Here is a 13,243-nt window from a genome sequence, read left to right on the forward strand (position 1 = left end):
GCCAGGCATCATGGGGGCTTTGCTGGTGAGCTTGGGGGGAGACAAAAAGAGATAGCAGAGAATCTGGGGACTGCTGACCTGATTGCCTTTCTCTCCTGCAGGCTCTCCTTTTATAACTCTTTCTGTTTCAAAGTATTTTGGAAGATTGGGGTTATTAGGAAGTACTTTTCTTTAGTTGTTGGCATAGGGTCACCTCTGCCCAGGATCTGCACATGCCTGTTTAGCTGTCCCCATCCCTTCCTATAGTCCTGATGGCAGGCTTCCAGCCTGGGGACTGGGTCTGCATTCCCACCTGTATCTCCGGCTGCTCCTGGATTGACTCCCTGCTTCCCTTCAACAGGCTTCTTTGAGCATCTCCCCCCAGCCAGATGGCCTTCTTTTTGCAGGAACTCAGGGACCCTTAGCTAGCAGGGCCTCCTTCCTCTACCACTGCTGCAGCTGTCCTCACTAAGTGCTCTGTCTGCTGAGCCAGCCCCCTCCTCTCTGATAAAAGCACTGTAGTTTATATATTGTCTTTTTAATTAAACAATCCCAGATGTGCATGGTAGCCTAACTTTTACCGATGATAATTCCCACTGTTTAACCTGAACTCTCAGAGATGATCAAAGGAGGTTTTTGAAGGTTGTTCTGGTTTTCTGATTAACTCTTTACTACTAAATTTATGCAAGAAATCTGGGCTTACCTGTGTTCCTGTGATAACTTCTATACTTTCTTTTGAATTGAAAAATGGATCTTAAAATTTTTTTTTTAATTTTCCATTTAAAAAAATTCTGAAATACCTAAGACATACAAAAATATGTAAAGAATAATATGTACTGTGAACTTACTTCAACTTAAAAAATAAAACATTACACATAAAGTTGCCTCTGAGACTTTCATCTCCTTATTCTTCCTCTCACCAGTTACCACTGTTGTGAATTTAGTGTTTATTGTCCCCACACAGGGCCTTAACTTCTACTACTTTTGCATATATACCTAAATAACACGTAGTATTATTTTGCATGCTTTTAACTCTGTGTAAATGGTATAGTGCAATGTTCTGTACATGCATTTTTTTATCATTAAATCTTTAATCCTGCACACTTGCTACTGTGACATCTCTGCACTACTCTCTTTTATAATCAGTTGCAGCCTTGAATTTATCCTGTCGAAATAAGATTCTTGGGCCATTAAATCAGCAAGGCTACCCATTTGGGGTTCAGAGGCTTTTTCCATCTATAGTCTGACCCATGTTTGCTTATAGGGTTGCCTAACTTTTTTTCATTCTGGAGCACACCCATGAACTTGTTGGGACATACCAGGGGAAGGCAAGAGCTTTCCACCCCCGTCTCATTCCCTCCTGACTCTCCTCCTTTTCTTCATCATGGCCATTCCCCACTTCCTCTGTGGGAGTCAAAAACTTGAAACAGGAGAACATGGAAGAAAACCTGGGATACTGTGACATTCAGGGGATCATTTTACTTTGCATGAAAATATTTCACTTTGCTGATGGAACTTTGGAGTTCTTAGGCCAGTCATGGTAACTCTTCAACAGGGCTGGGAACATTGCTTTGCCATTTATTCATTCAGTCATTCAATAGATATTTATTGTTTGCTCACTGTGCCAGGTATTGGAAATTATTGGCAAAAACATGGTCCCTGTCCTCATGGAACTCATAGTCTAGTGAGGGAGACAGATATTAGTCACATAAATAAAAAAGTCATAACTGTGAACAGCGCTATGAAAGAATGTGTATTAATAGGGACATTTTACCTACTTGAAGGGGGTTAGTGTGCCTTCCTGAAGAAGAAATGATTTAACAGATCTAAAGACTATGTGGGAGCTAATAAGGAAAGAGAAGAAGAGGTTGTTCCAATTCAAATGCAAAGGCCTGGGAGCAGGAGGGGTATGGCATGTGCCAGAACCCAGAAAATGAGAGGTGAGGCGAGAGGTGGGTATGAGATGAGCCTGGAGAGGTAGGGCCAGACCAGGTGGGGCCATGTGGGCCATGGAAGGACTACTGTCTTCATTCTAAAAGCAATGGGAAATAATGTGTTTTGTCATTTTTTTTTTTTTTTTCCAGTTTAAAAAGCAGAAACTCCTCCTAGAACTAGACCAGTATGCCCCAGATGTGGCCGAACTCATCCGAACCCCTATGGAAATGCGTTACATCCCTCTGAAAGTGGCCCTGTTGTAAGTATTATTTGACAAAACAGGGCTCGGTGCCAGTGAATGCGAGGAAAATCTGATGAGACTTTCTCATGTTGTTTGTTGTATTTTTGGAGATCTGCGGTCTTAGTCATCAAGTACTTGCTGTGGTTCTGTTGCACAACTGGGGTTCTGGCCAGCAAAAGAGACAGAGCCATTCTGTCTCTTTTGGGACAAAGCTTCACACAGGGACATGCACAATCAGCCCTTCACAAATGCTTTTTCACTCCACGCTGATCTGGGCTCCAGCCTACTTGTAACCCATGTTTCTTTAAAAAAAAAAACAAACAAAAAAAACCCAAAGTTCTTTAATTGTATATATGGATTGAATAAAATTCCAATCTTTATATGGCCATTATTTTGAGCATCTCCTATGTTTCATATACAGTTAGTCCCCCATTTGTAGTTTAGAAAACTATAGCCAGATAGACCCATCCCAGCTGGGTGACCAGTATGGGAGAGTGGAACTTACTGAAGCTCTTTAAAAGAATTCTCTAGGAGTACTCAGTGCTGCCTGTAAGTTTAATTCTTTCAGGTTATTCTTGTTTATATAGAGATAGGCAAATGTGAATAATTATTCAGTCAGCTCATAGTCATTGAATATGAATAATATACTAGCTTCTAGGGATATAGTGTAAACAAGATGGGCAAATTTCCTCATGGAAAAACATGACCTTAGAACTTCAGAATTAGAAGGGGCTTGTGAGGACAGTTTATTCAACCCTCTGCTTTATATGTGAATCTCCTGTTCAGTATTAGGTGGTGTGCAGCTGCTTTTTGAACATCACCTGCTATTTAGAAATGGCTTTCTTCCCCTCTCCCACCAAACAGCTTTCATTTCTATGTATTTCAGAAATACTAGCAAGAACTACCTAATTAGAACCAGAGGTTTAGCAACATTATGAATCCCTTATGGACTCATTTATCTCCTGGGGATACTTTTATAATAGCAGCAGCCATTTCTTTAAAGGTTGTATAACAAGCCTGTCTGTAATTCTTGAAAAAAAACACCAACAATTTCTGGGCCTTTGGTTTTTAGAACTGCTACTCTTACAGCCTTGGGAGGTATTGGATTTAAGGTCTTTACTGGTGAACAATAATTATAATCTCTCCCTGAGACACTGGTATGTTTCTTCCTATCTAATAATCAGAATTATGTAACTGGTTTCCCTTTTCACTTTGTCTGCCAGGAAACTCAGAACCAGATTTGAAGCTGATTATTACAGTGCTGTAGAAAACCCATTTGGTCTTTTTTCCCTGGCCTTTTTTTTTTTTTTTTTATGTTTTTCCTGGTCTTGATTTTTTTTGTTTCTATTTTTATTTTCCTATTATTTTTTATTACCTGTTCTCATTTGAGCTGCCTCAAATCTTCTGAAGAAGAGGATAGAAATAAATAAAATAATAATCTATTTTGACTACACAAGATTTCCCTAATCAGCATTTTAAATTCATTGCTCAGTCCATTCCTTCCCACCTCAAGAAAAGACTAGGTTTGTGAGCTTAATTCCTTCCAGTAGAAGTTCAAGATGTCCTGTGAAGTTCCATGACAACCAGCTCATTGAATTCAGTAGATTCTTACCCTGTACTTGGGATCTAGCTTGGTGGATACAGCTTGACTACCAAGAGGGCTAAACCAAAGCTACTCTGACCTCTCAGAGGAACGGGGGGTATCCTGTGTCAGAGCTTAGGAGCCCAACTGAGGACAAATTACCTCCTGGTTTTCAAAGACAACTGTAGCCATTCCTAAAATATATGGCTCTGTGGGAGTTGGTAAAATTTTATCACTTATGAGATCTGAAGTACTAGAAACAACATAGGCTTTAGAGCCAGGAGGTACTGATTTTGAATGTATTTATTAACTTGTGAAGCCTTGGGCAAATTAGTTAACCACTGAGTCTCAGTTTCCTCATCGGAGGAATAATGGTATCGCTAGTTTACTGGATCTCTGTGATGATTTACCACACAGCACAGACTAGGCAGTGAATGTTCGGTGTCTTATATTAATTGGTGCCAACACCATTTCATTCTCTTTACTTAAGAGAACTCATTTCTAAGAATTGCCTTCCCTTGAGTATGGTTTTAGTAAGTCCCTTGACTTGCCTACCTGTGGTGGCCAGGACTCCCTGGTCCTTTGACTGGGATTACTGATGCCAATTTTGTATGTTTTTTCCCCCAGCTATCTCTTAAATCCCTACACGGTCTTGTCTTGTGTTGCCAAGTCTACCTGTGCCATCAATAACACCCTCATTGCCTTCTTCATTTTGACCACGATAAAAGGTAAGGCCCCAAAGGAAAGCCCAAAGCTCGGTCCCTGACTTGATTTGTGTAGGGTTTTGTAATACTTCTTCTGTGGATTAAAAAAAAAAAAAAAAATCCAACACTTAAGAACATATTTTTTAATTACACAAATAATACAGGATTATTATAGGAAATTTAAGTAAGCTAAGAGAAAAAAAAATTAGAAGATGCTGAAATTCTACTACTCAAGAGAGTTACTGTTAACAGAGTTGGAAAAAAACAAACAATGGGGCACCTGCCTGGGTCAGTTGGAAGAGCATGGGACTCTTGATCTTGGGGTCCTGAGTTTGAGCCCCATGTTGGGTCTACGTAGAGATTACTTTAAAAAATAAGCAAATAAACTTTAAAAAACAAACAAAAAACTGAGAAAAAGCTTATAATGAGAAGAGCAGTCCTTTGCCTCTCTTCCCATCCCTAGTTTAACTTCAAAAGAACTACTTTCTGGCTTTTGCTGGTATTTACTTCCATATTTCTTTTATTTTTTTCAAAAAATTTTTAATGTTTACTTATTTATTTTGAGAGAGAAAGAGAAAGCAGGGAAAGGGCAGAGAAAGGGAGAAATAGAGAATACTAAGCAGGCCCCATGCTGCCAGCACAGAGCCTGATGCAGGGCTCGAACCCACGAACTGTGAGATCATGACCTGAGCTGAAACCAAGAGTCGGAGGCCTAACCAACTGAGCCACCCAGGTGCCCTACTTCCATGTTTCTAAGATCTCATATTGCTGTTTCATGAATTATATATTTTAGACATTATCTATTGCATTCCCGTATGGGAGATAAAGATTCAGCTCTTTTGTATCATGTCTTCACTTCCCTTTTACCTAAGAGAAGTTATATCACAGTCTTGATTAAATCAGTAATTGGTACCTATATTTTATGACACAGTATGTATTATTCATTGTTGGGCAAAGTAGTAACTATGATTACTTTTTCTTTCTTGTATAACCTTTTCTTCTTCCTGGGGTTAATAATTATCTTTTGGGGGGGCACCTGGGTGGCTCAAAAGGTTAAGCATCTGACTCTTGGTTTTGGCTCAGTTCATGAGATCAAGTCCCACATCGGGCTCTGTGCTGACAGAGCCTGCTTGGGATTCCCTCTCTCTCCCTTTCTCTCTGCCCCTCCCCCACCTATGTGCAGGGTCTCCCTCTCTCTCTCTCTCTCAAAATAAATAAACATTAAAATAATAATAATAATAATAATAATAATAATAATTTTTTTTGCTTGTTTTTGCTTAGTCTTTTTGTCCCAATCCCTATTTTCCCCCAGTTGTTCCGCTAGATCTATCAAGTGCCTAACAATAGTTTTTAAAAAATGCTTATTTATTTATGTTTAGAGTTTTAAAATTTGCTTGAGAGAGGGTATTGAGGAGGGCACCTTTTGGGATGAGCACTGGGTGTTGTATGGAAACCAATTTGACAGTAAATTTCATATAGTAAAAAAAAAAAAAAAAAAAAAAAAATTTGCTTGAGAGAGAGAGAGAGACAGAGTGTGTGAGTGGGGGACAGGCAGAGAGAGAGGAGAAAGAGAATCCCAAGCAGGCTCCCTTGTTGTCAGCACAGAGCCCAATGTGGGGCTTGATCTCACAAACGGTGAGACCATGACCTGAGCTGAAATCAAGAATGGGATGCCTAACGGACTGAGTCACCTAGGCGCCCCTAAAAAATGTTTAAATGCATCAAATATTCTATCAGTTCCATTTTTTATCTGAAGACTTCTCTCACACATCCTGCATCCTGCCCCAATCTTCCCTGTTTTTTTCTGGGCCTGGTGCAAAGCTGTCATACTGGGACTCCTCTTTACAATTCTCCTGTGTCATTTCCCTTCTTTCCTGGATTCCTTCTCTCCTTCATTATTTTTTTTCCTCTGTTTTGCTAAAGTGTTTCCTCTAGTAGTTTCCTAAGAAAGGGTGTAAGAGGTACATATTTTGAGTCATTCTTCGTCTGAACACAGTCTTTATTCTAGTTTAGCACCAAATTAATAGTTGGGGCAAAGTATAGAATTCTAGACCAGAAAAACTTTTCCTTCAGAATTTGGAGGTATTGCTTCACTGTCTTCTCTCATCCTGGTTGCTATTCAGCAGTTTGATGCCATTATATGTAACCTATTTTTTTCTGAAAGATTTAGGATCTCCTTTTTGTCCTCAGTGTTTGGAAATTTTATGATGCTATGTCTTGACATGGGTCTTTTTTAATTTATTATGCTTGGTACTTGGGAGACTCTTTCAGTATGGACACCAGTGTCCTTTAGTTCTAGAAGGTGTTCTTGTACTATTTTTCAAATTCTTTCCTCTCTGTTTTCTCTGTCCTCTTGTTTGGGACATGTATTGGATATTGGCCTTTCTTGATTGGTCTAATTTGCATATATTATTTTCAGTGGACTTTTCCATCTTTTTTTGCTTATTTACTTCCTCTTACTTTTGCTGGGATACTACTGTGTTTCTGTTTATTTTTTATTTTTTTTTATTTGAGAAAGAGAGACAGAGACTGACTCTTAATCAGGCTCCACACTCAGCACAGAGCCTGATGTGAGGCTCAATCCCATGATCCTGGGATTATGACCTGAGCTGAAATCAAGAGTCATATGCTCAACTGACTGAGCTACCCAAGTAGCCCACTGCTGTGTTTTTATCTTCTAACTCTACTATTGAATTTTTAATTTTTTTAAAGTTTGTTTATTTATTTTGAGAGAGAGAGCATGAGTGAGAGAGAGGCAGAGAGAGAGAGAATCCCAAGTAGGCTCTGCACTGTCAGCATAGAGCCAGATGCAGGGCTTGAACCCATGAATCGTGAGGTCATGACCTAAGCAGAAGTTGAATGCTTAACCAACTGAGCCACCCAGGTGTCTGAATTTTTAAATTGCATATATATATATATATATATTTTTTTTTTTTAATATGTTTTTATTTTTTATGCCTATTTTTAAGTTAAACTCTATGCCCAATGTGGGGCTCAAACTCATTACACTGAGATCAAGACTCACATGCTCTACCGACTAAGCCAGCCAGATGCCCCTATTTTTTTATTTTAAAGTTCTTTCTTTGTATCCAGTTGTTTCTTTGAAGCATCCTATTATTATTTTATCATAAGGGAGATAAGTATCCTCTCTTCTCCCTTTGAGTTTTGGTTGTTGTTTTTTTTGTTTTGTTTTGTTTTGTTTTTAGTTTACATCAGTTCTAAGCACAGTCCCTTTGTCTTCCTGGACCCCCACTCCCCACCTGCCCTTTTTCTTTTCCTTTTTGTTTTGGTCTCTGTCTTTCACATGGGAGGATTTTCTCTTATTTTTGTTGATCCTTGGCTGTTTGTCTATTATTTAAAACTGAGGCACTAACACGTTCATTCAAGACTCTTGTGAATGGGCAGGAATCAGGCTTACTGTAAGGAGATCTGGCAGTGGGCTGACCTTTTTTCTTGGAGGTATCCCTAAATGTCTTCACTTATAATAGGTTTTCTTTTCCTCTGGAATACTTTAATTTTTCCAAAGAAGAATCTTCCAATTTTTTGCCTAAGGGTAACCAAGATGAAGTTTTGGTGGGGTGGGGGGCTTATGTGACCAATTGCTAGAGTTGAAAGAGCAGGAACAGGGGCCACAACTGACTGCAATATAGAGACTTTATGTAATCTCATTACTTTTCAGCCCACACTTCCTCTCAGCCCATTACTATGAATAGTATCCTCTAGACCTGTGTCTCTTTAGTGTTCTCTGAAACTGTAGTTTCTGGGGGTGGAGTAGAAGATAGAAAGATGGGGTATGTAGGGGTAGTCATCGGACTGCACATAGATGAGATGTGACCTGGGGTTCTGACGTCTGTTTCAGCTTGATTTTCATCTCTGTACCCCCACTTTCCATAGTACCTGATGCCTTCAAGGTGCTGAGTTTCTTGGAAGTTCTAGGGGGTGAGTTAGCCTGATTTTTATTGCTGTTCCTGTCTCTAGGCCATTAAACTATAATTTCTTCCATGTGGCTCAGTCATTTATCCCTCTTTCACCTGTTTCCACTATTGTATTAAACTTCATTTTGCTCTAATCCCCTCTCTTTTGTTGTTTAAGACTAGTTTTATTCCTTTATTGTCATTTTAGTGAGGTTTTTGGAGGGAGGATATGCATGTGATCATTCTACCACTTTTAACTGGAATTCTTTTAGCATTTGGGGTATATATTTCCAGACTTTTTCCCTCATTTTTCTTTCAGACTTTTAAATATTACTGTTATCAATCAACTGATGCTATAAAAATTGTTGTTTAACAAATTACTCCAAAACTCAGTGGCTTAGAACAACAATAAACTTTTACTTGACTCATATATCTGTAAGTCAGTCAGGGGTCGGTTGATCTAGGTTACACTTGGCTAGGCAGTTTGTTGGTTTCATTGGGACTCATTCGTGTACCAGTGGCTGGCTATAGTTTGCTAATCTAGGCCGGACCCTTCTCCACATGTCTGTCATCCTGCTGGACCAGGGAACTGAATTAGGCATGTTCTTTTCATAGTGAGGGCAGAGGCACAACTGTGAGCAAGCCCAATCAGGCATGCAGTTTTAAGTTTCTGGTTATACCACATGTGCTAACATCCCATTGATCAAAACAACACCTGGCTGAGCTTAGGAGTGGAGACTTCCATCTTGTCCACAATGGAAGGGCACTGCAAAGTTCTATGACAAAGAGCCTGAACACAGAGGGGGTAGAGAATTGAGGTCAATAGTGTAATCTACTATGTATGGCGGTAAACATCTAGTCTGTCTTTTTTTTTTTACTATTTATTTTTGAGAAAGAGAGTGTGAGCTGGGGAGGGGCAGAGAGAGAGGGAGACATAATTTGAAACAGGCTCCAGGTTCCAAGCTATCAGCACAGAGCCTGATATGGGGCTGGAACTCATGAATCATGAGATCACGACCTGAGCCCATGACCTCAGCCGAAGTCAGACATTTAACTGACTGAGCCACCCAGGCCACCCTGCCCCATCTGTCATTTTTAATGGCTGCATACTATTCCATTTTATGGATGCAATGTGTAGAAATTCTTTAACCAACTTCTATTAAATAGGTAATTTTTTACTTTTCAGCTGTTTAAATAACACTGCAATTGATTTTCTATTGTATAGTAATTTCCACGCCATGTACAGTTATTTTCTTATAATGAAGTCTTGGAAATAGAATTATTGTGTCACTGAATGTATATCTTCTTTAGGATTTCTGAAATTTATTGCTAAATTGCCTTCAAGAGTTTCACCAATTTATATTCTCTTAAGTATATGAGAGTCCTTATTTCACCACCTTGTTGCTGACTAGTTTGCACACTCAGGAAATAAAGAATCAAAAGGTGTACATAGAACTTTTTACTTAGAGTTTACATACCCTTTCTAGGGTGGCATGAGAATGACTTAGGTCATCATAAGACATTGTTTCTCTTTGCAGTGGTTGTGGGTAGTCTTTCTGTAGGCTGTTTAGTTTAACTTATTATCCATGACTAGATATTTTCTTGTTATGAAAATTGTGGTCATTTTGTCAGAAATAACTCTGAAATAGTGAAGACTCTTTGCTATCTGTGAATACTGCCTGCCTCAGTCCCTGTTTCCAGAGTGTTGGGCTCAGGTAGATTCATTGATCAAGGTATCTGGCGTCCATTAAAATAAGGACTCTAGGGGCCCCTGGGTGGCTCAATCAGTTAAACGTCCGACTCTTGATTTTGGCTCAGGTCACGGTCCCAGAGTCGTGGGATTGAGCCCTGTGTCGGGCTCCACGCTGGGCATGGAGCTTGCTTAGGATTCTCTCTCTCCCTCTTCCTCTGCCCCTACTGCCCCCCCCCCCCCAATAAATAAATAAAGACCTTGTGCTGCAGCCTGGCAGAAGGGACTGAGCACTCGCCTTTGGAAATGCCACCTTTAAAATAGCCAAGTACAACGATGGAAAGACTGAAGACATAGCCTCTGAAGTTACGTGTAATAGGAATCTCACACAAAAATGTGAAATATGCTGTTTTAAAAAATGTCTTTTGTATGTTTTTTTAAATCAATGGAAAGGTTTTGTTTTGGGGGAAAAACATGTGAAAAAGTTATATGTATCTCTTATAGCCACATTGTTTTTGGTTCCACAGAACAAAAATCTTTATATTATATCCATATTTCTGTTGTATGAATTCATAGACATTTTTATAATGTTATACACACAATTTTGTTTTACTTTTATCACTTATTTCATGTGAATTTTGTAGCGTTGGTCACATATTTGTCAGTTTCTTTAAATCTAAATTTAGTTGTTTTTTGTTTGTTTGTTTTTGGGGGTTTTTTTGTTTTGTTTTAATTTTAGTTGTTCACCTAAGTAGTTGAAGTACTTGGTAAGAATAAAACAAATTCATTGGAGGTGCCTGGGTGGCTCAGTCAGTTAAGCGTCTGACTTCAGCTGAGGTCATGATCTCATGATTTGTGAGTTCAAGCCCCGTGTTGGGCTCTGTGGTGACAGCTCAGAGCCTGGAGCCCATTTAGGATTCTGTGTCTCCCTCTCTCTCTGCCCCGTCCCCTGCTCATGTTCTTTCTCTCTCTCCTTAAAAAATAAATAAACATTAAAAAGATTTTTAAAAAGAATAAAAGAAATTCAAATGTATAAAATGAGATGTAAAAGTCTTTCATCAGCCCACCCCACCTCCTCTTCCATTTCTTAGTATGTTCGTCATGGAGTACCAGACCTCTTCCATTGTTGGCAGCTATAAACAGACTATAAATAATAGTCTGTTAAAATCTGTTAAAATATTCAAAGAATTCTATTTTAGTTGGGTCTCTGACCCATCCTAACTCTTTGAGTGTATTAATAATCTCTACTAACAATATACAGTAAAGTTGGTTCACTTGTAAAATCTGTAAGTCACTTTTCTACATTGCACATTTGCACCACGTAATTAAATTTTAATGAAATTAGGAAAGGAATTTCATTTAGAGAAGAAAACAGGAGAATTCACAAAAGAATATAAATGACTAAAAAATATGGAAAAATACTCAAGTCCATAGGTAATTAATAAAAGCAAATTGAAATAACACAGGCTTATTTTTTTCCCCCTTTCAAACTGGCAAAGATTTTGGAAGATAATTCTCAGTGCTGACAAAGGTGCTATCAAACAGACATTCTCCCACATGGCAAGTTGACTTAGAAATTAGTACAGGCCTCTTGGGAAACAGTTTGGCAGTAGTCTTAAAATGTTTGTACTTTTGATTTATTCTGCTTATGAGAACCTATCTGAAAGCAATGCAGAAATACAGGTAAAGCTTTATGATACAAAGTCATTAATGCAGGATGATTTATAATGACTGGAAAAAATGGAAAATACTTCAAAATAGAGAAATGGCTACGTAAAACATGGTTTACCCATGTAGTTCAATCCCATACAGTTTGGCCATGCACATGGTGCTTAAAAATAATTGTAGATTATGTGAGAATACTTATTTTTTAAGGCAGAATACAAAATTGTATATTTTAAAAATTTTTAATGTTTATTATTTTTGAGAGAGAGTGCGAGCTGGGGAGGGGCAGAGAGAGAGAGGGAGACACAGAATCTGAACCAGGCTCCAGGCTGTGAGCTGTCAGCACAAAGCCTGATGCGGGTCTCCAGCTCACAAACTGTGAGATCATGACCTGAGCCGAAGTCGGACGCTTAACCGACTGAGCCACCCAGGCGCCCCACAAGATTGTATATTTTAATAAAATATAATCTCAACTATGTTAAAACAACAGCAAAAATAGTTTCCAAAAGAGTGACGCTTGTTTCTGGAGAGTAAGCTCATGTTTCTATTTCCTTTTCATACCTGTTTTTTTTCCCCAAAGTTTCTTCAGTGAGCACATAATTAAAATTAATTTTACCTGACTGATAAGAACTTAGGGACAGTGTGGGAATGCAAGCTGATGCAGCCACTCTGGAAAACAGTATGGAGGTTCCTCAAAAGACTAAAAATAGAACTACCCTACGACCCAGCAATTGCACTGCTAGGCATTTACCCACGGGATACAGGTGTGCTGTTTCGAAGGGACACATGCACCCCCATGCTTATAGCAGCACTATCAACAATAGCCAAAGTATGGAAAGAGCCCAAATGTCCATCGATGGATGAATGGATAAAGAAGATATGGTATATATATACAATGGAGGATTACTCGGCAATCAAAAAGAATGAAATTACATAATCAAAAAGAATGAAGTCTTGCCATTTGCAACTACGTGGATGGAACTGGAGGGTATTATGCTAAGTGAAATTAGTCAGTCAGAGAAAGACAAAAATCATATGACTTTACTCATATGAGGACTTTAAGAGACAAAACAGATGAACATAAGGGAAGGGAAACAAAAATAATATAAAATCAGGGAGGGGGACAAAGCATAAGAGACTCATAAATGTGGAGAACGAACAGAGGGTTGCTGGAGGGAGTGTGGGAGGGGGGATGGGCTAAATGGGTAAGGGGCATTAGGGAATCTACTCCTGAAATCATTGTTGCACTATATGCTAACTAATTTGGATATAAATTGTAAAAAATAGAATTAAAAAAAAAAAAAGAAGTTAGGGACAGTGGAAGAAAACTTGGCAACTCTCTTCCCAGACTTCCATGGAGCTAGTGTCCCACAGAACAGAGTGGCCTCATTGGCTCTGTCCCCTTCTCCTACTTGCTCTTCTCTGGCCTCCTTTGTGACAGTCCAGGGTTAGCTGGGACACATCGAGAGCTACAGGCCAGGACAGGGCCCAGCCATTGTATTACAACGTGCTTTTTGGGGTGTTGGCTAGCAA

The 13,243-nt window shown here is 39.0% G+C and overlaps 1 protein-coding gene across 2 annotated transcripts in view; it reads left to right on the top strand.

The window, feature by feature from the left end:
• Positions 1 to 13,243, top strand: part of PIGU (phosphatidylinositol glycan anchor biosynthesis class U) — an 83,492-nt gene that overhangs the window by 27,905 nt on the left and 42,344 nt on the right. For both annotated transcript variants that reach the window (XM_019458728.2, XM_019458729.2), the window contains 2 exons: positions 2,064 to 2,173; positions 4,365 to 4,465. In XM_019458728.2, coding sequence (XP_019314273.1) covers positions 2,064 to 2,173; positions 4,365 to 4,465 — 211 coding nt within the window. The remainder of the gene's footprint in view (positions 1 to 2,063; positions 2,174 to 4,364; positions 4,466 to 13,243) is intronic.

The sequence above is a fragment of the Panthera pardus genome, unplaced genomic scaffold, assembly GCF_024362965.1.
Source record: "Panthera pardus isolate Hobbes unplaced genomic scaffold, ASM2436296v1 HiC_scaffold_25, whole genome shotgun sequence".
Lineage (NCBI taxonomy): Eukaryota > Metazoa > Chordata > Mammalia > Carnivora > Felidae > Panthera > Panthera pardus.